The sequence below is a fragment of the Meles meles genome, chromosome X (assembly GCF_922984935.1).
Source record: "Meles meles chromosome X, mMelMel3.1 paternal haplotype, whole genome shotgun sequence".
Classification (NCBI taxonomy): Eukaryota; Metazoa; Chordata; class Mammalia; order Carnivora; family Mustelidae; genus Meles; species Meles meles.
In genome coordinates this window covers 104,921,891-104,947,516 of record NC_060087.1, presented here as the reverse complement: position 1 = coordinate 104,947,516, position 25,626 = coordinate 104,921,891, and the positions used below count along the sequence as shown (strand labels likewise).

General features: G+C 39.6%; 1 protein-coding gene across 5 annotated transcripts in view; it reads right to left on the bottom strand.

Annotated features, from left to right (window-relative positions):
- GRIA3 (glutamate ionotropic receptor AMPA type subunit 3) overlaps nt 1-25,626 on the bottom strand; it is a 291,350-nt gene that overhangs the window by 98,594 nt on the left and 167,130 nt on the right. For all 5 annotated transcript variants that reach the window (XM_045995279.1, XM_045995280.1, XM_045995278.1 and 2 more), the window contains one exon: nt 15,258-15,311. In XM_045995279.1, the coding sequence (XP_045851235.1) occupies nt 15,258-15,311 (54 nt within the window). The remainder of the gene's footprint in view (nt 1-15,257; nt 15,312-25,626) is intronic.

Sequence of the window (25,626 nt, the reverse complement as noted above, 5' to 3'; positions counted from 1 at the left end):
CTCACTTTTCTTGGCAGAGATACTAAAGGGAGGGGTCCAGCCCCACCCACTTACTTCCAGGAGGCTTCATTCTGTCATGTGGGCCCCACATATTCCTGCTTGGGTATCTTCCTCCCCAATAAACACATAGGATTTTGAAAACATCTTTAATCAGGAACGGCTGCTGGATTTTGTAAAATGCTTTTTCTGCATCAATTGAGAGGACCATGTGGTTCTTCTCTCTTCTCTTATTGATTTGTTCTATCACATTGATTGATTTGCGAATGTTGAACCAACCTTGTAACCCAGGGATGAATCCCAGCTGGTCATGGTGGATCATCTTTTTAATGTGCTGCTGGATCCTGTTTGCTAGGATCTTGTTGACAATAATAGCATCCATATTCATCAGGGATATTGGTCTGAAATTCTCCTTTTTGGTAGGCTCTTTGCCTGGTTTGGGGATCAGGGTAATGCTGGCTTCATAAAAAGAGTCTGGAAGTTTTCCTTCTGCTTCAATTTTTTGAAACAGTTTCAGGAGAATATGCATTATTTCTTCTGTGAAATTTGGTAGAATTCCCCAGGGAATCTGTCATGTCCTGGGTTCTTGTTTTTTTGAGAACTGAAGTCTCTGGCCTCCCCGAAGCCTTTGTAAAATTGCCCACACAGATTTCATCACCCCAAAGCCACTAGGTAAAAGTGGAAAAGGGAAAGGGCAGAGGTAAGATGTCGAGACAGATCTTTAGGAGAGAGATACTTTCCTCCTAGTCCCCCATGTCCTTCCTTCCCATGATCATCAACATTAGGGAATGGCTACCCAAAATCTGCTATGTGGGAAATTTAGAATCCTCATGTACTTAAAAGTTCTGGAAAAATGTGATGAGTCAAAATAGATGAAAAACTTAAATGTGAGAGAGGAATCCATCAAAATCCTAGAGGAGAACATAGGCAGCAACCTCTTTGACCACAGCTGCAGCAACTTCTTGCTAGACACATCTCCAGAGGCAAGGGAAACAAAAGCAAAAATGAACTATTGGGACTTCATCAGGATAAAAAAAAAAAAAAAAACTTCTTCCCAGCAAAGGAAACAATCAACAAAACTAAAAGACAACCTATGGAATGAGAGAAAATATTCACAAATGATATATGAGATAAAAGGGTGGTATTCAAAATCTATAAAGAATATAGCAGACTTGGGGCACATGTGTGGCTCAGTCGTTAAGCATCTGCCTTCTGCTCAGGATCCTGGGATCGACCCTCGCATCGGGCTCCCTGCTTGGCAGGAAGCCTGCTTCTCCTTCTCCCACTCCCCTTGCTTGTATTCTTGCTGTTGCTATGCTTCTCTGTCAAATAAATACATAAAATCTTAAAAAAAATAGCAGACTCTATATCCCCAACCCAAAAAATCCAGTCAAGAAATGGGCAGAAGACATGAATAGACATTTCTAACAGACACGTGAAAAATGTTCAATATCACTCGACATCAGGGAAATACAAATCAAAACCACAATGAGATACCACCTCACACTGGTTAGAATGGCTAAGATCAATATCTCAGGAAACAACAGGTGTTGGCGAGGATGCAGAGAAAGGGGAACCCTCTTTCACTGTTCGTGGGAATGCAAACTATTGCAGCCACTCTGGGAAACAGTGTGGATGTTCCTCAAAAAGTTAAAAATAGAACTACCCTATGACCCAGAAACTGCACTACAAGGATTTATCCAAGAGATACAAACATAGTGACTTGAAGGGCATATGCACCCCAATGTTTATAGCAGCCATGTCCACAATAACCAAATTCTGGAAAGATCCCAGATGTACATTGACAGATGAATAGATAAAGAAGATGTGGTGTTTATATACACAATAGAATATTACTCAGCCATCGAAAAGAATGAAATCTTGCCATTCACAATGACGTGAATAGAACTAGAGGGTATTATGCTAAACGAAATAAGTCAGTCAGAGAAAGACAAACACCACATGATTTCACTCATACGTGGAATTTTAAAAATTTGTTTATTTATTTAGTTTTGTTAAGAAACAAAACAGATAAACATAGGGGAATTGAAGGAAAAATAAAATAAAATAAAAACAGGGAGGCAAACCATGAGAGACCCTTAACTCTAGAAAACAAACAGAGGGTTGCTGGATGGGTGGTGGGTGGGGGATGGGGTAACTGGGTGATGGGCATTAAGGAGGGCACTTGATGTAATGAGTACTGGGTGTTATATGCAAATAATGAATCACTAAATACTACCCTTAAAACTAATAATACAGGGGCGCCTGGGTGGCTCAGAGGGTTAAAGCCTCTGCCTTCGGCTCAGGTCATGATCCCAGGGTCCTGGGATCGAGCCCCGCGTCGGGCTCTCTGCTTGGCTGGGAGCCTGCTTCCTCCTCTCTCTCTCGCTGCCTGCCTCTCTGCCTACTTGTAATCTCTATCTGTCAAATAAATAAATCTTTAAAAAAAAAAACTAATAATACACTATATGTTAACTAAACTGAATTTAAACAACAAATTAAAAAAGAAGAAAAACAGAAAAAATTTCTAAGGAAATAAGGCTCAAAAAAACCCCCCAAAAAACTAATGAAGCAGAGTTAGGCTTTCAACACCCAAACCCAAGAAGTAAAAGAAGAAAGAGATGAGGTTGCTAGGGGTGGGAAGTAGTGGAGGAAGGCATCCTACCTATCTGCCTGCCAGCTCTCAAATTATTTTCCATAGCCAGCTACCTCAGACTCCACCCCTGAAGTTGGTCAGTTTTTATCATGTGACCTTTCCCAGAAAGTTCCATTCTCCTCCTCCTTGACAGAAACACACATGGGGTGGGACACAGTTTTCTCAGCCAGTTGGCTCTGAACTCTCTCACGATCCCCTCCTTCTGTCACATATACTCTTAAGTATTCTCACTCAGGCTTCTCTCTAGCCCACAGGCCTAATCTCTCCTTATACTCCATTTCTAACTCAGTCCCCTGAAAATGTCTCTGAGTAGTAGCACAGTGACCAGACAACAATACATGTAAATAAATATGTATTTTTAAGAAACTCTTATTAGAGAATTCTTGTCTTTAGAAAAAGTGTAAGTTTTTTTTTTGATTTTACTTACATGTATAATGAACAAAGAAACCAACAAAGAAACAAAGGGAAAACAGACTCTTAATTACAAAGAACAAACTAATGCTTGCCAGAGGGGAGGGGAGGATGGGTGAAACAGATAAACATGATTAGGATGTACAAACTTCCAGTTATAAAATAAATAAGGAAAAAGCGTATATTTGATTACTAGTTTAAATATGTGATAAATTAATTCACAAGGTTCTGCATTTTAACTCGTGCTCTTGGCTCAAAACTAAATTGACATTTGGTTTAAAGTTCTTGAAGTCTTTTTAGTTTGTTTTGACTTTTGTTTCAGGTTTTAAGTATCTGACTTGCATACTCTTCTTAATAGCAACTCCTCAAAAAAGGACAGAAAACCCACAAACTTTTATTTAATACATGTATTTTAGCATATCTGACTCCAAAAGAAATTTCTGTGTCATGAATTGTGTGTTCTCACTGAGCTTCATCTGTTATTAAAATTATGCATTTTAAAGTAATATATTTTTATAAAAAATAAAACATGTTCCAGTGGATTTCTTTGATATTTTGTGTGGGACAAGATGGCTCCTTTTGCTTAAGCAGGATGCTGTTTTATAGCAACTGTTCTATCCCTTTGCTGAATCATAATAGTTCATTTTTTGCTTAAAAACTGGTTTCACCTTCTGGCATCGCCCATCCAAACAAAGATATTAGAATTTCTTCTTCATTTTCTCTTTACCTTTTTTACCATTTTTAATTTTGAGTGTGGAGATAGACAGTCATGATTTCTCATCTAGCTGGCCTCTGAGAACCTACTTTTTCAAGAGAATGATACTTATCACACACAGTACCTCAGTCAGTGAATTTGTTACATTTTGAGGTTTTAGAGTCTATAAAACAAATTAATTCTTGTTTTCTTTTGAAAAAATTTTTTTTTGCAATTTATGGGTACTTTTATTTTTTTCAGTGTTCCAAAATTCATTGTTTATGCACCAACACCCAGTGCTCCATGCAATATGGGTCCTCCATAATACCCACTACCAGGCTCACCCAACCCCCCATCACCTTCCCCTCCAAAACCCTCAGTTTGTTTCTTTTGGAATTTTTTTTTTAAGATTTTATTTATTTATTTATTTGACAGTGAGAGAGAGAGAGATCACAAGCAGCCAGAGAGGCAGGCAGAGAGAAAGAGAGAGGGAAGCAGGCTCCCTGCCGAGCAGAGAGCCCAATGTGGGACTCGATCCCAGGACCCTGAGATCATGACCTGAGCTGAAGGCAGCAGCTTAACCCACTGAGCCACCCAGGCGCCCCTCTTTTGGAATTTTTAATTTGAGTTCACTTTGAATAAGATATCAATGAGTCTCCAGTTAGATCCTGTCTCATACTCCAGCACCCCTTCCCTAACTGCCTACTGATTAAATTAACTTCCATATTCCATGAGCATCTCAAAAAGAATTGGCCCCAAAGGAAAGTTATTATATTCCCTCAAAATCTCTTCCTCTTCCTGTATCCATTCTTTTAATTAATGTACTTTGGGCCTACTGAGTCAGTGGGTGTGAGTCCCATGCACCTGTATTTTTATAATTTCATCAAGTGACTTTAAAGCCCAAGTGGGTTTGAGCACCACTAGCCTAGATTGTTGTCTTAGCTTTGTAGTTGGTGCTCTAAAATCTAGTTCTTTACCTCTCCAGCTCATTCTTCACATAATAAATTTACCTTCCTGGAGCACCTGGGTGGCTCAGTCAGTTGAGGACCTGAATCTTGATTTTGGCTCAGATCAGGATCTCAGGATCCTGGGATCATGCCCCAAGTCAGTCTCTGTGCTCAGTGGGGAGTCTGCTTGAGGTTCTTTCACTCTCCTTCATCCTCTGTCCCTCCCCCAACTCACATTTTCTTTTGCTCTCTCTCAAATAAAGAAATCTTTTAAATAAATAAATAATTTAATTAATTTAAATACTAAAATACCTAAATATACCTAAAATACCAGTTAGAGCATAATATTCCTTTCCTCAAATCATTGCAATGATTCCCTGCTTTGTACAGATGTATTAATACCCAAATATATTGACTTGGCCTTCAAGAATTTCTCTTATATGTTATTTTCTGTTCCCCTGTCCCACCTGTACCACTTCCTTAAACAGACCTCATCCTCTAGCCATATCACGCCATTTTGAACAGTGCTACCTTTGTCTGTTTTGTTTCCTTTGTCTAGAAAGGACCCCTGCTTCATCACTAACAGCTCTGGCTATCTCTACTGAAATTTCATTCTTCAAGAACAATTTCTATTGGTTAAATAATGACTAAGGAAGATCAATATCAAATTGGTCTCTACAACCTCTACCAGGTACTAAAAAGGCCCATTTGTACTATCTCTCTCTCTCTCTTTTTTTTTTTTTTTTTTTTTTTTTACCAATTATTATGTAGGCTCTTGCACATTGTTGACTGTTATGGGCTTTTGTCCTCCTTCACTACTACATGCCTTCCCATGCCTTCCCTGGAATAAATATATGCATATTGTCACAGCATCATTGCTAAGTCACTCCAAGTTTCCCAATTTGTGCTGTACTAGGTGGAATTTCTGTTGGGCCCATTTTACTATTTTGTAGGGATTTCATTAACTAGATGTGATGATGAGGTGCTCAATGACTTTTGCTTAGATTGGACTTAACAAGTTCTAGTGCTGCTTGCATCTCACCAGTTCTGTTTGGTTAAGATTGTTTGACTAATTGCCAGGATGGTATCTTTTCTTTTGGTTGAACCAAAACAGTGTGCAGAGGGAGAGATGAAAAGAGATGAGAGAAGGCAGAGGAAGACTGGAGGTGATTCTAATACTCATAGATAGGATGAGTTGAAACTCTACTTTCTTACTTTCAATGTTTTAGGTATCTGTACAGTTGACTATTTGCCTCTGTGTAACAATGGAAATATTTGTTGGAAATATGGATATACTCTCTAGGAGTTATTCCCTTGAGAGAGAACCCACTCATTTGGATTTGTAAGTTCTGCTATATTATATCACTTCTTGATTACAATACACGTGTTTGATCCAGTGCACTGTTGCCCACATCTGTATGCAATTTTATAAAACCAACCATGACATCTGTGCCTAAGCAGTTCACAAGGGATTTGCAAGTTACCCTTGAATGATTCTCCAGGGCCATCTTTTATACAGATACTAGTTGCACAACTGGCATCCAAACACAGATTGTCCCAATTTGAGAATAACCAGACAAGTCAGTCTGGCAAAGATTCAAATGACTTTAGTATTATCTTGTCTCCCTTGATTTATACATACTGTAATTCAATTTCCTTCTGGTAGTGTGGACAATGGAGAGTTGCAAATAAATATATTCAAAGCTTACTTTTAGAGCACTTATTTTCAAGATATTGTGTGGAGATTACCTTCATATAATACTATTTTTAGGGTACATTTTGTACTGAAAAGAAAACAGAGACAAGATAAGTTGGGTGACTTTCACTGAGTTGATGGCACATTATGGGTGAGAAATGGGAAAGGTGGCTTGCCTATAGTGAAGATAAAAGCAGTAGAAAGAGGGTTGGGAAGCTGCCAAGGGCAAGTATCTATCTCATAATTTGGATGGAGTCTGGTCTATCTTTAGTGTCATTTGAATTGTTCATGTGGGTGATGCTTCGATAGGGAAATACATAGTAATTGTGGTGACTCAAGTCATCAGGTTGCTAATGAGAGACACAAGTCTTTTTCTAGAAGCAGGTCCATCCTCCTGAGAGGGTGTAGTGTGTGGAGTTGAAGATTACACCATATAAATTAGCCCTTAATTATAGGTTGCTTGTATTGTTCACTCATTGTTCTATTCTCTGATCCAATCAACATACTTTGTAATCTTTTAAGGGTTATCCATTGGTAAGATGGTGAGTCATATCAAACTTGCCCTGACTTCATGGCACTTCAGTCCACTGGGAATTATTTGTATGAACATAAGTTGATATAAGCTCTATTAGCAAGAAAAATAACCACCAATCTCTTTTATTAATAGTTGTATGGAGGGATAATTTAAATATCATAAAATCCATCCATTTGACACTGATTTTTTAAAATTAAAAATCAGATCATGCACCCCTGGCCCATTTTGAAATTCTTCAGTGGCATTCTGTCTCTGTTGAAAACAGCTAAAACTTCCTTAACCAGTCTTACTAAAGCCTTACCTAATCTGGAACTCACTTTGCTCCAGCCAAAATTGCCTTCTAACAGTTCAGAGACTCTTTTCTGCCTCAGGACTTTGGCACATGCTGTTCCCTATGCATGACATGAACTTTCCCTGATTCTTTATATAATTGGATCCTTCTCATCATTTGGATCATTATTTCAAAGTCACCTTTTCTTAAAGATCTTGTCTGGGCATGCTATGCAGATTTTTGATTTTCCATACTCAGCCTTCTCTTCATTCTCTGTCCTAGATCTGTTCTGTCTCCATGCTAATTATTATAAGCTCTGCAAGTTTTAGCTGTCCATTATGACTATAAGGTTCTTAAGGACACCACCCTCTGTCTTCCTTGCAGGGAAGTGAACAAGGTATTGGGCAGACAAGTGATACAGAGGAAAAATAACTTACTATAAAGACCTTTAAAGAAGTATTGCCCAAAGTGTATGTGGACTGGTGCTGGTCTGCTATTTGTTAGTAGTCAGAGATGAAATTAGGAAAGAAATAGAAAGCAAGCCCTTATAAACCTTATAGCAATTTGACAAGGTAGTATTATGGCTGTTAAATGTAATACTAAAAATTTTGGCTTATATTTTTATATATCTTGTTTTGCTTGTTTCATGTATTTAGTAATTTACTTCTGTTGATCTGTGAAGATTTGGAGGAAAAAACTGGCCCTCCTTCACAGATAGTTTGAGAAGCACTGTTTTAGGACATGATCTGAGATCCTAGTGAAGAAAACAGAATTCTTTCAATTTATCTTGCCAGAACATTGGGTAGAAAGTGTTCTTTCCTTGTTGAGAGAGAGAAGAAGAAGAAGAAGGGCAAGAAGAAGAAGAAGAAGAAGAAGAAGAAGAAGAAGAAGAAGAAGAAGAAGGGGAAGAAGAAGAGGAAGAAGAAGAGGAAGAAGAAGAAGAAGAAGAAGAAGAAGGGGAAGAAGAAGAGGAAGAAGAAAAGAAGAAGAAGAAGAAGAAGAAGAAGAAGAAGAAGAAGAAGAAGAAGAAGAAGAAGAAGAAGAAGAAGAAGAAGAAGAAGAAGAAGTAGAAGAAGAAGAAGAAAGGCAAGAAGAAGGGGAAGAAGAAGAAGAGGAGGAGGAGGAGGAGGAGGAGCGAGGAGGAGGAGCAAGAAGGAGGAGGAGGAGAAGAAGAAGAAAGGGATGAAGGAATGGTTGACTACAATGGGGGCATTTTTGGACAGGGAGAATGGGACTCTTAAAGTTGGCAACTTTAAGTTGACAAGTGCCTGTGGATTTCTAAATGCCAAATGGGAAGTTGGACTTCAGCCCACTCCACAACTCCACATTCTCTTGGTGCTCTGCTGTAACCTATCTCCATTTGGAGAAGAAAGGGAATCCTTGACCACCAGAGAAGTTGTGTACCCAGGGGAGGGGACTGGGATCCTGGCATTTGGGAGCAGTAGGGATTTTCCCTTTCAGTTCTACCTCTTTTGCCTGTAAAACCACGCTCCAGCTCAGTGAGCTCTGTGTTTACATGACAGCTTCTGAGGTGACATTGTTTACAACACATGGTTTTTATATTTATAATTTCATTTTTTAAGTGTTTGAAGTTTATTTCGAGAAGGAGACAGTGGGAGAGAGGGAGAGAGAGAGAAAGAGAGAGAGAGAGAGAGGGAGAGAGCACAAGCAAGCAGAGGGAGAGAGAGAGTCTTAAGCAGGCTCCGCGTCCACCATGGAGCCTGATGCAGGGCTTGTTCTCACATCCCTGAGATCATGACCTGAGCTGAAATCAAGAGTTGGATGCTTAACTGACTGAGCCACCCAGGCCCCCTGAGCATTTGAATTTTATATTTAGAGCATAAAAATGGAAGAACAAAGGGAGAGAGTATTAAACAAAACAAGAGGACATGGAGGGGAAGAGAGTAGAAGGGAACAGTTGTTATTGGCAAGCAAAACACATGACCCAATCTAACTTGAAGTTGTTTTCTCTCTAAATAAAGTGGGCCCCTCTTTGTTTGAGGTATATTCCAAGATCTGGTAGGCTGCAGAGTTTACTTCTTCAAGCTTAGATTACTCCTGCCTCTTTTGGGTTCTGTGCTATGAATGGTGCTTTTGTTTTAGTAAAAATTTGAAAAAAATTAGATATAAGCTAGTGCCCCCCTCCTTTATTTCCTGGCATGCTAATACTATGAATGGGGCAGATATGGTGGGAAGAAAAAGGAAGCAAGAGCAAGAGAGGAAATGAGAGAGCAGGAGAGAGGTGTGAGAGAGAGAGAGAGAGAGAGAGAGAGAAGAGGGAATGTGGTAGAAAAGAAGAGAGTAATGGATAGATATAATTAGTGCTTGTTAAGATGCATTTCAGATTGGCTCTTGCATAGGTTTCAAACACAGATTTACAAGGCTCTTTTGTTTTTTAAGACTTTTTCTCTCTGGTCACTTTTACTCTCATAAATGTATAGTTTATATATAATGAAATATATATGTTTCATTCAATGCAGATGTTCTTATGTGACCTTTGTGGGGCTGGCCTTTTTTAAAAAGATTTTATTTATTTATTTGGCAGAGAGAAATCACAAGTAGGCAGAGTGGCCGGCAGAGAGAGAAGGGGAAGCAGGCTCCCTGCTGAGCAGAGAGCCGGATGTGAGGCTCCATCCCAGGACCCTGAGATCATGACCTGAGCTGAAGGCAGAGGCTTAACCCACTGTGGGGCTGGCCTTTTGTCTCACTGAGATGCTTGAGTGGGTCAAAGGGGAAGAGCAAGTTGCTGTCAAGAGTCTGTTCAACCTGCATTGGAGGCCTAGCTTGGCAGTGTATTAGCTCTGAGACTTTGGACAGTCATGTATTTTTTCTGAGCCCATTTTCCTGATCTCTAAAAAGCTTAGGAAGGTGACTAGGTAAGAAGGCTCTCTTCATGGGAGTTATGAATAATTTTAGTAAGAAATATAAAGAAAACAGCTGACAGCAGAGAAGAGTCTAAGAAATGTTAGCTCCCCTAACACAATGTCCTCCTTTACTGTCTGTTCATGTGGCCCTCTACCACTGGCAGCTGACATGACCTAACTTCCACTTGTAGGGTCAACAAAAATCACCCACTATGTGATTGGTCTTGACCTAGGCAGGGAAATTGTTGGTTCTTCTAAGATAGTGGTTAACTGGTATAGCACTGAATGAGTCCAGTATGGCTCATGTTCTCCCCTGGGCACCTCAAATGCTTGGGTTTTTTTTTTTTGGTTCTATTTTCAGGGCTGGGTGTTGAACATCTGTTGTTGGACCATCTTAACCCAGATCTAATTAATTTTGTGTTGACCCCAGGGTGGTTTTGATTGATCCTTCAGATCCTCAGCTATGTTTAGAACTTAGATAAGGGTACTCATACCCTTCTTGGCTTCTGCCCACCTGAAATGATTTTAAGCCTGCCTTATGACTTTATATCCCTAAGAGTAACAGTCTTCTGGTTTTGTTCCCCCATTTATATCCTCAGCTTCTGCCTAACTGCTATGCCTATATTCTCACTTCTGGCCTTCTCTGGTCTAAAATGACCCTCCATGAGGGAAGAAATGTAGAGTTGGAAGTGACCTTAGAGTGTTTCCCAAGTTTTAGTCATTAATATGCCACCTTTATAGTTTTCTGCCATATAGGTGGATCATCTGATCCATAATTTACCTAATGTTTTTCTTTACATGGTCTAAATTTTTTAACCTAAGTATCTATTTTACACTCATTCTAAAGAATGGTATCTGTAAAATCATCGAATTGAGAGGATAATTACCTCAGCAATACTCATTTAATATAAATTCCAAACTAATAAATTAAGAAATTTTGCTGTGTACTCCCTAAAATCATCTTGTGTACAAGTAGTACACGTGGGGAAACAATAATTTGGTGTAACTCTCCATTTTATGGATTAAGAAACCTGTTTCTTATCTCCAGGTCTAGTGCTTATTTTCATCATTCCTAGGGTTGTTAGTCTAGGGTTGTGTACACAATGACTGAGCTATCATTACTGACATATATAAAAAAATTAAATCACAATACATAACATGCCTGAGGATGCAATGTAAAGGATCCTGATCCAGGACCTTGCCTTGAAAGAGAGAGAGGTTGTCTGACTGACAGAGTTTATACATGCTGGTTACCTCTGGTACCAGAGTGGCACAACATTACCACCTTAGAGTCCTGGAAGAGAACACAATTATGGAACCACCCTGAAAAAAATGACACCACCAACTGATACAGAATTTGTTGAAGACTTGTTCGCTCTCTCATCATTGGTATGTTCACCTCTGGCCTGTGTCTTCCCCAGACCACATCTCTGGCCTGTACTTCTGATGGAATCTTTTGTTCCTTCCAGAGACTTCAGTAAGGTAGAACTTTCTGCAGCTTATTGTCCACTGTGAAATGTACAACCTGACCTGTGAGAGTCCTGTGTTGAAGCATCCAAGGGCTATCTGTGTCTTCTCACATTTGGATTGCTACTAGAGAATGTCCATGTTAAAGCACATAGAAGTCTTTGCCAGATAGATGGAGCTCCGTGGCAAGGGGTGCACATGGCACTCTGGTGCAGGTGATTCCAAAAAGCTTAGGGAAGTGCCATGACTGTCTTTGACTTTGCATTTATAGAAGAAGGTGGGGGTGGGGTTCTGTGCTATTGCTTATACCAAGACTCAGATTAGACTTTGTTCCTTTGTGTATCTGTCCTCAGCTGTCATCCAGCTGGCTCATTTTGAAAGGAAACATCTTAGCTCCACTTATCCTTTTTTGACCATCTAAGGAAATTCTAAATAGTTTTGGGGTGTGTGTGTGTGTGTGTATGTGTGTTTGGTAGAGGTGTTTGGGGTATTTTTATCTGCTATAAAAAACCTGGAAACCAGGCGCCTGGGTGGCTCAGTGGTTTAAGCCGCTGCCTTTGGCTCAGGTCATGATCTCAGGGTCCTGGGATAGAGTCCCGCATCGGGCTCTCTGCTCGGCAGGGAGCCTGCTTCCCTCTCACTCTCTCTGCCTGCCTCTCTGCCTACTTGTGATCTCTCTCTGTCAAATAAATAAATAAAATCTTTAAAAAAAAAACCAAAAAAAAAAAAACCACCTGGAAACCATGATGGGATAATCTGTTTTATTTTTATCAGAGATTAGCAACAGTTCCTATCTCTATTGCCTGCATTCAATTTGATATAGAGTACAGGGACTTATAGAAACATATGGCTGAGTTCAAAAGAAAAGAAAGTCACTATGGACTCTGAAAAACAACCTGAGGGTTTTGAAGGGTCAGGGGTGGGAGGTTGGGGCAACCTGAGGGTTTTGAAGGGTCAAGGGTGGGAGGTTGGGGGAACAGGTGGTGGGTAATGGGGAGGGCACGTTTTGCATGGAGCACTGGGTGTTGTGCAAAAAGAATGAATACTGTTATGCTGAAAAAATAAATAAAATGGAGAAGATACATCAGAGCAAAAAAAAAAAAAAAAGAAAGTCACTAGACGAAAAGGACTGGCAGCTCAAAGCATGGTGAATGATTTCACGTTTTCATTAGGCAGACTGACATTATGCCATGAATTACATTCTTTCTGAAGGACCAGACTCGACTTGTAGTAGGCTTCCCCCACTGTCTCATGATTCTGAGTCCTGGTTGGGCATTCAATTAACGATTCTTTTCTACAACCTTGTCCTAATGATTCTCTCTTGCAGTTCTATCACTCTACATGCTTTCATTTCTGCCAGGTCTGGGTCTCAAGTTGAAACCAAAGCTCATCTAAAGGATTATTGGTAGGAATAAGGAGGCCCAGTTAGAATTTTAGAATGGCAAAAGTCTCTATGTATCATCCAGTCATTAATGCACATGGCTCGGATCTCTTTTAAGAAGGAACCTGTCTCCAGGAGTTGAGTGAGGTGACAGCCTCCAGTTTCAGGATCTGCCTCAGCTTTCAGGTAGGAGGTATGTGTTTCCCGAGCAGCTGCCAGCCAATGGCTGAGCAAGGTGGTGGTGGAGTGGCTTGGGGTTTCAGGGTAGCATGGGGTCTTTGCACAGGAATTCTCGCTTGTTCTGGCCAAGTCTTTCTTAGAACTATCCCACCATCTGAAGTTCTCCTCAAACTTCCTTTCCCTCCCTTTGGCTGATATCAGATCTGAATTGTTGTCTTAAGCTCTCCCTTCCCACTTGTGACCCTTTCTCTTTTATTTTTTACGGATATCACTCCCAGGAAATGTCTTGGACTTCTAATTATATCTTAGCATCTGCTTCCAAAGGGCCCAACCATTACATCAGTGAACTCCTCCACTCCCATCTGAGGTTTATAGTAAGGAAACTGAAGTGACTTATGCAAGGTCCCATAGCTTGTTAGTAAGTAGCAAAGTCCGTATGACAACTCAAACTTCTGATCCTTCATTCAATGCTCTTTCCCAAACTTCAGTCATCCACATGCCATCATAACCACATATACAAAAACCAGACTTTGCCATATGTTTATCTCCCATGCTATTGCTTATGCAACACATTTGACACATTACAAAATGGATTAATTTGTTGTTAAATCTCTACGTTAGCCCTGAATGAACTAACAATATCCATGAAATTTGGATTTTGATGTGTTCATTTTATATATTTTTAACACACAATAAATGATACATAAGCATCATAATAAAAAAAGTTTATGTGTGCACTATGTAAAGTCATCTTATATACTGTCAGTGATGGGTGAACCCTGGGATGTATAAGGCAAAAGAGAAGGAGAAGGAAAAGGAAGGAAGGAAGGAAGGAAGGAAGGAAGGAAGGAAAACAAAATACTTATTGATCAGAAAAAAAATGGTAAAAACCCATCAGTAACTGCCCTCAGCTGCCTTGCTGTGACATCCATGTTTCCTGCCAAGCCCTGGTCTAACTTCCAATGAGTCAGCAAACATCCTTTACTTATTGGTTGCCTAAAAAAACCAAATTGAATGTATTTAGAAGTAAATGAAGAATCAAGATTTCTCCTCCTAAAAGAGTCAATACATTTATCCCCCAAATGGTCTGAAGTCCTCCAATTTGAGCAATTTATTGGAGAAGAGGCAGACTACATTTCAAAGCAGTACGTTTAATCATCATCTCATAAAGTGTTGGAAAACACACTTCCTAAAAGAGGTTTAAGTAACATTTCCTTTCTCATTAAAAGAAATTTAATCATTAAAACAAATAAGATTTTTTCTTTAAGAAATCTAAGAATATAATTATAATAATCTTTCACCTTTGTTGCTATTCTTTTGGTGTAAGAGCTCCATAATGATTATCATTCTGTTGTGCTAATGAAACAAGATCAGGGTTAGAACTCATGTTATGTAATAATGTAATAGATTCTTAGTATCACAGTGATAATTTAACATTCCTCTTTCATTTTGGGGAGATAGTATTATTCAAAACCTCTGCCAAACAGATATTCCTGATTTAGAAGCCATTTAGTTAATTCTTAAAACAATTGTCTTTTTGGAGAAAGAACTATAAACTAACCTAAATTTAATACTAGCTTCTAGAGGTCATGGGTTTTAAAGACATGGGAAATATGAAGGAAAAGATTGAAGTTGTGTTTTATTATATATTTATTTATTATATTATTAGTATAGAGGTGGCTGTCCACTTTGACAGGGTCCCTTGATGTTTTATGTTCCAAGCTCCTTCTGGCATCTGATTTGGAAAGATTTGGTAGTGGTCTACTTCTGGAAAGACAAACCCAGTACTGATGTGTACGTCTACTTGGGTAAATGGGGGAAAGAATCAGTTTCCTGTGTCCCCTGTCCCTTGTGTTATATTTCAAACCTGGATCAAATGGTTTACATTTCAAATTCAAATCATATCTAAGAAGAGTTGGTGAAAAATCATCTCAAATTACTATGTTTTAAATGAGAGAATAGAAGCTCACAGCTAAAACAGAGAGCATAATTGAAAACAAGGCTATTGCATTCAGGTTTTGGCATTTACTGACTCATTTTGCCAAGCATCTAAAGAACATGTTAGGTTCTTTGTGTATTTCTTTTTTGGATGATTACAGATGACACAAACTACATAGAATATATTGCCCTGGGAAACAAAAACTCTGCTTGTTCTTACCAGGTTAGCAAGCATGTAGTGATAACCTCTTGAATGTTTTCCCAGGATCACAACCTGCAAAAGAAGAAACAAGAAATATCTTATTTAAAAAGGGCATTTTTAACTGCCTCGTCAATGGGAAGTACAACAATCAATCAATGGTCTAGAGTGAATTACTTTTTAAAAAAATTTTTTAATTTTTTAAAGATTTTTATTTATTGATTTGACAGACAGAGATCACAAGTAGGCAGAGAAGCAGACAGAGAAAGAGGAGGAAGCAGGCTCCCTGCTGAGCAGAAAGCCCGATGTGGGGCTCCATCCCAGGACCCTGGGATCATGACCTGAGCCGAAGGCAGAGGCTTTAACCCACTGAGTCAATTAAGGCGCCCATTAATTGCTTTTAGATGATCAATAAATTGTTAGGTCTTTTGTATATAGTAAAATCACAGTTAACAGGACCAGAGTTTTTTTTTTTTTTTTGCACATTTCAATTTCAGGCAGAAAATACAAGAAGAATTGGTAACATCAAAGTTAAAAGTGTCAAAAACAAGGGAGGAAGAGCTCTCTAAACTTCCAGGTCAGTAGCATCATTGTCTCTTAAAACAGATGGCAGAAGCCATGAAGCTGATGATCCCCCCACCCATGAACTGGATTCTGTACTCAGCTGCTGAGATGGAAAATGGGCTGAATGTGGAATACAAATTAGAAAATAGAATGTGCAGTACATTTTTGTTGTTGTTATCTGGAATGATTAGGGAATAGAACACTCTGGGAATGGGGTTAATGGGATTTTCAGATTAATCGGGATTGCTTTTAAACTTTTCTAAAATGCTTACCTTCTTTTTCTTCCCTTAATAGGAAAGATTTGTGACCATCTGTACAGCTTTTGGTGCTGGATGAAAGGCCGCAGGGCAGGGGGGAGGGGGTTGTCCCCTAGGGGACATTTGGAACCGCCTGGAAGCATATTTGGTTGTCACATCTGGAAAGGTGACTAGTATCTAGTGAGTAGAGGCCAGGGATGCTGCTAAACATCCTACAGTGCAGGCCCCCACAACAGATAATTGTCTGGTAAAAAATGTCAGTAACACCTGAGGTGGAGAAACCCTGCCTTGGGGTCATCATTCTTATAAGTTTCATGAATAACACTGTATTAATTCTAAACCGTACAGTTCACAAAATGCATTTGTTTTTTCAAAATGTGTAAGTAAGGTGAAAGTTGTCAGTCGCAAGTTTTTGACTAAATACCTCACATAAGCTTTTTTTCAGATAGCTAAGTAGGGCAAATTCCGGTTAATTAAGGATTTTATAAAATGTCACTTTATTAAGTACTGATTATGGACAAAGTATAGTACTGAATGCAGGGAGTGGGAACCAGGAGGGGGATCGCATAGAGGGTAAAGATACAACTGGAAGTGGAACCCAGTTTTGTTCCAGGTCTGATGCTAATACCACCATGGACACAGCTATCAAAGAGTTTAAAAACAACTTGAGGGGGTGCCTGGGTTCAGTCAGTTGAGCATCTGACTCTTGATTTCGGCTCTTGTTGTGATCTCGGGGATGTGGGGATTAAGCCCTGTGTTGGGCTCCTTGCTCAGTGGGGAGTCTGCTTGAGATTCTCTCTCCTTCTGCCCCTTCCCCACTCTCTCTCTCTCTCTAAATAAATAAATAAAATATTTAAAAAAGATAAAATAAAAACAACTTGACAAGATAGCAAAATTGCTTATGTATCAAACCAGAACTGTATATAAATGGCTGTAATAGCAGTAAAAACAATTGCCCTTAATTGAGTGCCTAGTATATGTTAGACAGTGTGCTAGGTACTTTATATGTATTTAATCCCTAGAACAATTTAACAGATTAAGTATTATTAGTTTCATTTTCTAAAGAGGAATCTCAGCTAGAGAGAGGTTTTTTTTTTTTAAGATTTTATTTATTTATTTGACAGAGAAAGAGACAGCAAGAGCAGCAACACAAGCAGGGGGAGTGGGAGAGGGAAAGGGAGAAGCAGGCTTTCCGATGAGCCGAGAGCCTGATGTGGGACTCCATCCCAGGACCCTGGGATCATGACCCGAGCTGAAGGCAGATGTTTAATGACTGGGCCACCCAGGCGCCCCTAAAGAGAGTTTAAGTAATATGCCCAAGGCCACACAGCTCAGAAGTAGTAAAGCTGGAATTAGAACCTGAATCTGTCTGCCTCTAGAACCCATATTCTTGGCAGTACATTACATGGTTTGTTAATATGCACTAAATGTCAAACATCAAAAATTGTTCTAGGTTCTTGGAGAAGAAGAAAAAGAGGTATCTAAGGTCTGCTGGAATGGATAGAGGTTTCCTGGAGAAGATAAGGTTTAAACTGGCTCAGAAGAGTGGAACCACATATTTAAACATCCTTATCACGCTGGCATTAGAAGCTTTCCAGTCATTCATGGGCAGAGAGAGAGAGAGAGAGAGAGAGAGAACGAGAGAGAGAGAGAGAGAGAGAGAGCGCTGTTTTCGATTAATTTAAAATATGAGCCACATTTCTGACTGATTATTTATGGAGGAAATGAAAGGTTAATGAATGTCTTGAGCAAGTGATTTCTCACACTGCCACGACACAAAATGAGCTATTAGGTATCTGCTGGGATGTATTCTTCAGTGTTCGCTGCGAGAAACCTCCTTATTGGTGACATTTGTTAACTCTGGATGGCAAGTTGGGACCATACATTTGTTGCATTTTTAATTCACTGACAACCCTCAACATAATAAAAGCAGAGGGTTTTGAGTTCTGCCAGAAAAATGAGTGACATTCCTGAGGGCGGCTGGCAGAACTTAGAGAAATAAAGCAGCAAGCCCAAAAGAAATGGGATCTTTCTCACCAGAGGAAGGGCTTAGTGTCTTTTTGAGCAGAGGGGAGGTGCTCCCCTCTGTGTTTGGGGAAAAGAAACATCAGTGTTGGGAGAAAAGTCCTGAATGAGAGCCCAGGAGCCCAACCTTGTCATGTACTCACTGCTTGTTTATGGGCAAATCACTCAACGTACTCCTGCCTCCATTTCCTTATCTGTAATCTGGGATGATGAACCTGGTCCTTCCTGTCTCTTCAGTGTTGTCAAGATCAAAGTGAAAAACATCTACACTTGGGGTGGGACTTGCCTCATGTAATCACAAGAGGTTAAATAACCCTGGGCAGGGCGGGGAGGGGGTCATTCCCTAAGACATTGTGTTTTAGGTTCATAAACACTTGAAGCTATTGGAATATCTGCTTCCGTCCCTGCCCAGGTAGTTTGTTCAGAAGAAACTCATTTATCTGATGGTAGCTGTCTCATATTATCACCTCACAAAACTTAGCTTAAACTGGAAGGGATGGGAAAATTATCTAATGATAGGAATCTTTAGGTATCACCGAGCTGCTGCCTCCAAGGCCCTAATTATTTCCTCATCCTTACTTCTAGCGCCTTCTTAACTCTTAGTTAGCATAGAGTTCTTACCAATCTTGGTTTTGCACTTCACAGTCAAAGAAAAGCTGCAAATTAGGAAGGGTGTGTATAGAGGGAGGGTGTAATATTAGAAAGAGGCACGTTAACATCAAAGGAAGTGACAGGCTGACTTAAAGGAGATAGCAAACAACATCGTACTCCTGCACAGTATCATCATGTATGCTGTTGTCAATGCCTGAGTCATCAGGGTCTGGTTGGTTGTGTTGGTAATTTCTGCTGAAAAAAAAAACAAACAAAAAAACCCCCACATGATACCTTTGCAGTAGATTTCTAACAGAAATGTTCCCAGTCCTGATATTTAACAGAGTGCACTCTGATACTGTGATACCTTGAAATCTTACTTCCGTGAGGCAGCAGTCATCCTACCAATGTGAGCTAACTGAGGCCTCGCTGCAAAAAGTGTCCTGTTTTAAATGCTCTGGGTCTTTCCCTGTTTTGCATTTTTGGTGCAGGGCTTGTGGGAGGGAGGGTGGGATGGGAGGGCTGTGTGTGATACAATGCACAAAAGAACTAGTTAATGGGAGTGATTCTTGTGCAGTTAGTCCTCAATCTTGATTCTTGCCATCTGCTGTAGATGAACAAGGCATAAATTGTACCCTGAGCTATTTAATGACTCTGGTAACCAAGAGAATATTCAACTTTGCTTTTACAGTAATTATAATAGCTCTTTCTGAATTAGTTTCAGAACTTCAAGTAGAAAAGCTGTCTTAATGGTCTACTGTGAAATTTAAGGAGGAAATACCAAGTTTCAAAATCCTTATACCATATTCACTGTGCCTTTGTAAGATTTGTTGGAGATGATGGATGGAGAGGTATGATGGCGGATATGATAAATGTAAAAAGGAGAGATATGTCAAATGTAGATAAAATTCATTGTTTTAAGGAAATTTATTTTTAGCCTCAGAAATAGGATCTGAAAGAACAAAATGCCACGATCCCTATTCACTGAAACTTAAACAACAGTTTTGTTTGCAGACGAAAACAGCTCTTCCATACTAACTCACTGAGTTGAGCATATAGCCGAGCATTAAATTATTTGTTAAAACAACCGATGAATCATGGCTACCCATTTGGGGGAAATGTTCCCTTATTGACTCCCCCATCTGCTTATCTGTGACATTGGAGGCTGGGTTTCACTGAATAGATAAAAATAATCCAGAAAGTGCTCAGTTGGCTTTCTATGTAAGAGGCCATTTCTTTTTCAATCTAATGCTCAATCTAGACATTTTCATAATTTTAGAAATTTGAAATTAAATTGCTCCATAAGACTACTTGAGAGAGGCCCACAGACCCTTTGGGAGCAAAAGCATCTGTTTTTCTATGCTTGCATTAAAAAAAAAATGTGTATGTGGAAAAGTGTCTATGATTTTTTTCCCCTTAGATCCATCTGGTATGCAGATTAGGTTATTTGCAGACCTAAGTATCTCCATGTTTGGATTTTCTACATTGGTTCCAAAAAAGGATCTATGTATAAAGATTGATCTTGCTTTGAGTACAGAACATGCCTTGCCACTCACCTTAATCTGCTTCTCTTCAATTTAGGTACCCTGAGAAGTCTGGGGGGCTAGGGAGAGAAATGAGGGAGGTTCCCGGTTTGAATTTGCCCGGTTTACCTATTGGATAGGTATTTTCTCTTTAAGGAAAAACCCAAATTCCTTATGTTTAAAGGGAAAACATTTTTCAGTACCCCCTTCCATTTCTGCTTTCTTTTTTTTTATAGTTATAAAAAGATATGTTGTCCTATGGCAACCTATCTACTTTCAGCTGTGCTGGGAGTTAAATAGTGGTATGCTCCAAAAATCAGCCTCAGAATATGCCACACTTCCCAGAAGAAATCTTCCATCAGATATGATAAAAGGCATTCATTTTCTTGAATGAAAACCTCAAGATACTAAATTGCTTTAGTCTTAGTAAACATATATCAGAAGTCAATTCTGTTAGAATTATTTTGTAATAATCTCAATCTGCACACACATGCTCTCCTTTAACTGAAAGACAGTGAGTGCTTCATATTGCAGTCATTTGACTTGAATAAGTGTGCTGGATTAGTGAGGCAGAGGAGAGCCAATCACCCATCCCAAAGTCAGCCCAATGGCAGTGGAGGTCGGGGTGGTGCCAATGGAGAAAGATGGGTTGAAGCTTTCATAAAGAAGGAAAATTCGGAGTATAACCGAAAAATCTCATCAGCACTTATGCTGTCTAGAGGAGAAGCTTATGCAGAGAGAAGGCAATTGAATAAAGCATCAAATAAAATGCCAGGATGTGAGGATTAGAGGACAAGGATTTCACCAAAGAACACGTCTTTGGGAGGTTTCACTTCCCAGACTTTAATAGTGCATTCACTATGACTGAATAGAATATACAGAAGATTTAACGCTAAACAGCAGGAGAGGCAAAGAGAATGTACAAATGATAGGCAATACATGGCCACGAGTAAGTTAAAGGAGCAACAGATTATTCTCACTCCTGTGGATAAGGGACCATTTCAGTGCATGTTGACCTTGGGGGGGTATACCTCTTTGTATTAACCCAGAAACAGTATATCTCAAATTTCATTCCCTCAAAGACTTCTATTTGTGTCCTATCCACATACTGCAGTACTATTATTTACTTCATATTTATCTTTATATCTACTCCTTTTCTTAAATTTAGCCATGTCTAAAGCAATAATATCCATAAAACTACATACAAGAAAATAAATGCAACTGTATGGAAATAAAATATATTCATCCAGATGTCAATGAAAATCCTGTGGTATACTGCAAGGGATGGTGGGAAATAATGCCTTAATGCTGTCACATCTTTAGCAAAGAGAATGTAGATTGTGTCTCCCTGTCCTGATAAAATAAGGTTAATTTGCCTTGTGGTTCAAATCTTGAGTATCCCTACCTACTTTCAAAGGTTCATGAGTTTTGTAACGGAGCAAAATGATGGACAGTATTTTGGAGGTAACAAATAATGCCTGGAACTGGGTACAAATGACAAATCTGTAAACTCTGCAAAACATCTACTAAGGCGATTTACATGTACTGCCTTCCCCAGGAAGTCCAGCAGCTTTGAGCCAATAATGAATACTTAAAACACTGGGACATTCACCGGAACTTCCTGCAAAATGATGTGTTTCCAAACACTGTGCCTTTTCTTGGAGTACTTCATCTGGAAGATCTTTCACAGTACCCTATTTATATTTGGAAATATTCTAGATGTTTTTTCAGGTAGGTGAGGTAGGGTAATTTTAATTAGTATTCAGCCTAGAATAATACGTAAAAAGGACATTAGTTTCTCTTCAACATACTCATATGTATGACTTTTGTAGTCTCTCTGAACTTGTTTTCACTATCCTCCTAAATTAGTGATAATTTATTTTCCAGTATATTTTTACTTTTCATTTTTTAAGAACAGATTTATTTATTTATTTGAAGGTGTAGGGGCAGAGGCAGAGGGAGAGACAATCTCAAGCACACTCCATGCTAAAAGTGAACCCAACGTGGGGCTCTATCTCACGATCTTGAGATGGTGACCTGAGTTGAAACAAGGAGTCAGATGCTTAACAGGCTAAACCACCCAGGTGTCCCTAAACAATACTTATTAATACCGGCATTCTTCATGTATTCTTTTATAAAATTTACTGTCACTTATGTTCACACTTACAACTTTGGCTTTAATATTTATAACTTTATTCTAAATATCAAAAGGTACCCTTTTTCTTTGTAGATTTTCCTAAATCATTTGGGCCCAAAGCACTATAATCCTGGATTCCTAAGATGTACTTGGAGAACTATATAGGTGGTAATAGAAGGCTTGAGAGTGCCAGTGGACACATTCCTTGTAAATTTTTTTTTCATTATTTGGACTAAAAAAAAAGGAATGACAACATCTGGCATACAGCTGAATAGTCACTCAAATATGTGTTGTTTCCAACTGTAACCACTTGGGGATATGTGGAATAATGCAGGACTTCTTTCATTCCCCCACAAGTCACATTTTCCAATCTTTAGGTCTTTATCAGCATCAACAACGCTAGTAGTACACCTAAAATGACATCTTATAGTGTTTATGTTTTCTTTATAGATGTGATCTGAATCACCCTTAAAGCCTGGGAAAAAATGGTATTTATTAAAGGTGATGTACTAGAAAGAGCCAGATGGTTCTGGATTCAGATCCTGCCATTTACGCATTAGCTCCATACAGTGCGCAAAATTGAGCTATGGCTGGCTGGGTAGAGTATTAGAAACTCAGGTTCAGTCCAGAATGATGGAGCCTCCATGTTGGGAGGAGAGAGGAAGGAACATTTGGTTTGGGGACATGGAGAATGAGATGTTCTCCTTAGAATTCCCTAATTATGCTTCTGTGAATAAAGCTTCTGTTTGTTCAATGCTTCTAGCATTTGATACCCCAATCTGTGAGATTTTCTGATTGTTGAAGGAAGCAAGTGAACAAATTTATATTTTCCAATAAAAGGAAATAGATCTCAGAAACCCAGTATGTTTTGGGGGTCTTTGTTTTTTTAGGAGAGTGGCAGATTTCTCCCTCTTCTAAGATCCATGTCATTGAATTCTCTCTCTATTTGGCAATGGATGACAAATGATAGAGACTTCATTCATGGCAGGCCAAACATAGAATTCTCCTAATTCTCAAATGTTTGGTTTTCTTTGGTCTTTCACACTTGCTGTTTGAATTTGGCATTATCTTCCCCACTCTGAGAGCTTATCTACCTTTCTGATCCCACTGACTTGATAACAGTTCAAGCACTCCAGGCACAATTACAGAGGTTCAGCCCAAAACAGGGGGCTTCTGAAGGGAATTTTGTGAGCCAGTTATTAAGCCATTAGTAACTTGAAATCAGCCATGGTAGGAGTATTTACACTACAGACATCAGCCAACATGATAAATCAGGGCTTTTCCCCCTTGAGAGCCAGTTTACCTGCATAGCGCACCCACATACCACTGGACTTAAAAGGAATATGGATTGATGTCCCTAGTGGATGGAAGAGTTACCTCACTTAACCACATTTCATTCATCTCTTCTTCTAATGGACATTTTTTGAGTGCCTGCTCTGTGCCAATCCTGGGGCCAGATGCTGGGGAGACAGAGGTCACCAAAACCTGGTCCCAAGCCTGGAGGATCTCAACGCCAGAGGAAGAAAGACTGACAAATTAACAGACAATTACAACCCAGCGGGAGAAGTATGAGGACAGAAAAATGTACAAGGTACAACTGAGGAGAGCATGATTAACTCATAACCCACTTGAGATAGAAAGTGCTTTGTCTCCAAACTAAATACCTGAACAATTTTTTCCTGTGGTTTTTATAAGTGGAAATCTGACAAACAGGTAACTTAAAGAGGATGCTATTTTGAAAACAAAGAGTGATGTCTTTCAGACGCTATTTCTCTTGATTTCAGAAGAGCCTCACTGTTTTACAGTGCTTACACACTAGAAGAGAGATTTTTATTTAGGCCAATATAGGCATTTGTTGTGATGGCAGCCAGGGTTGGCTCCAGAAGAAATTGTGATTGAAATGATTGGTTGAAAAAGTTAAGTTAGAAGGGGTCTAAGTGGTTATGTGGTAAATACAATGGGATCTACTAAGGGCAATGTGTTCCGGCTTTGCCAGTTACAAGCTGTGTAACCATGGGTGAGTTACTTAACCTCTCAGATTCAGTTTTCCATCTGTAAAACAGAGAACATATTAGTTGATAGGAAGTTGAGTTGGGTGGTCAAGAGCGCAGGGTAGACTGCCTGGGTTAGACTCCCTACTTTGCCCTTTCATAGCTGTGTAGCTTTAAGCAATTAACTTAAACTGTGTTTCAGTATACTCATCTTAAATAGACTGTCATTAGTACCTACTTCATAGAGTTGCATCAAGGAATAAATGAAATAATGTACCTATGGTTCTTTTTTTTAATTATGTTCAGTTAGGCAATATATAGTACATCATTAGTTTTTGATGTAGTGTTCTCAATGATTCATTAGTTGCTTATAATACCCAGTGTTGATCACATCACGTGCCCTCCTTAATACCCATTATTCTTAACATAGTGCCTGATGCTTACCCCATATTTGTTGTGTTTTCCCTTCCTTATTCCTATGGTAATGCTCCCTCCCACCATCCTTTTCCACAGAAATCACATCTGTCCTTCAAGGCCTGCTCATATGCAGCCTCTTCCATGAAGGCTTCCCTGATTTCATGTCCCTTATTCTCAAAATGTATCAAAGTGGTTCCCTGCTGCTGTGGGGTAAGGGAGATGGAGAGGCATCAGAATTTGGTGCAGAGGGGTACTGGAGCCACTGGTCAGGACAGCACGGGGCTGGAGGTGCAAGGAAGGAGCTGAAGATTGCATGCAGGGTTCAGGCATTTGAATGGAGGGTGAATAAATGACAGTAATTGGGGAGGGGGTAAACCAACAACAAAGTAACCCACACTGTCTTCCGCCACCACCGTCTCCTCTCTTGCCCCCAATGTTGATTAGGACCAGAAATCCAAACTACACAGAAATAATGGTTGAGAAGATGTGTGGGGGGAGCTGGAGGTGGGGCAGTGTTCTGCCCAGAGACAAAGAAGCACACACAGGCCATTACTGAACTGAGCAGGTGTAGTCATCACAGTGTTGTAGTACAGGAGAAAGAATGGGGGTTGGCAGTAGACAGGGAGAAAGGTGAGAGCAGAAATTTGGTAGAGTCTGTAAGACAGATCTCTCCTCTGCATGGTGGACACTTGCCCGGGAGTCTCGGGCTGCCCCACACTGACAGAAACAACGGGTCCTTGGCTTTATCCACGCTGCATTTCAGGAGCAAGGAGGCAGAACAAATCTAGGCTTTCCCATTTGATTCCACAGAGGGCTTGGGGACAGAGAGAACACGAGGAACATCATTCACATTCTTTGGAGATCCAGGCTATAGGAAGGTCTTAA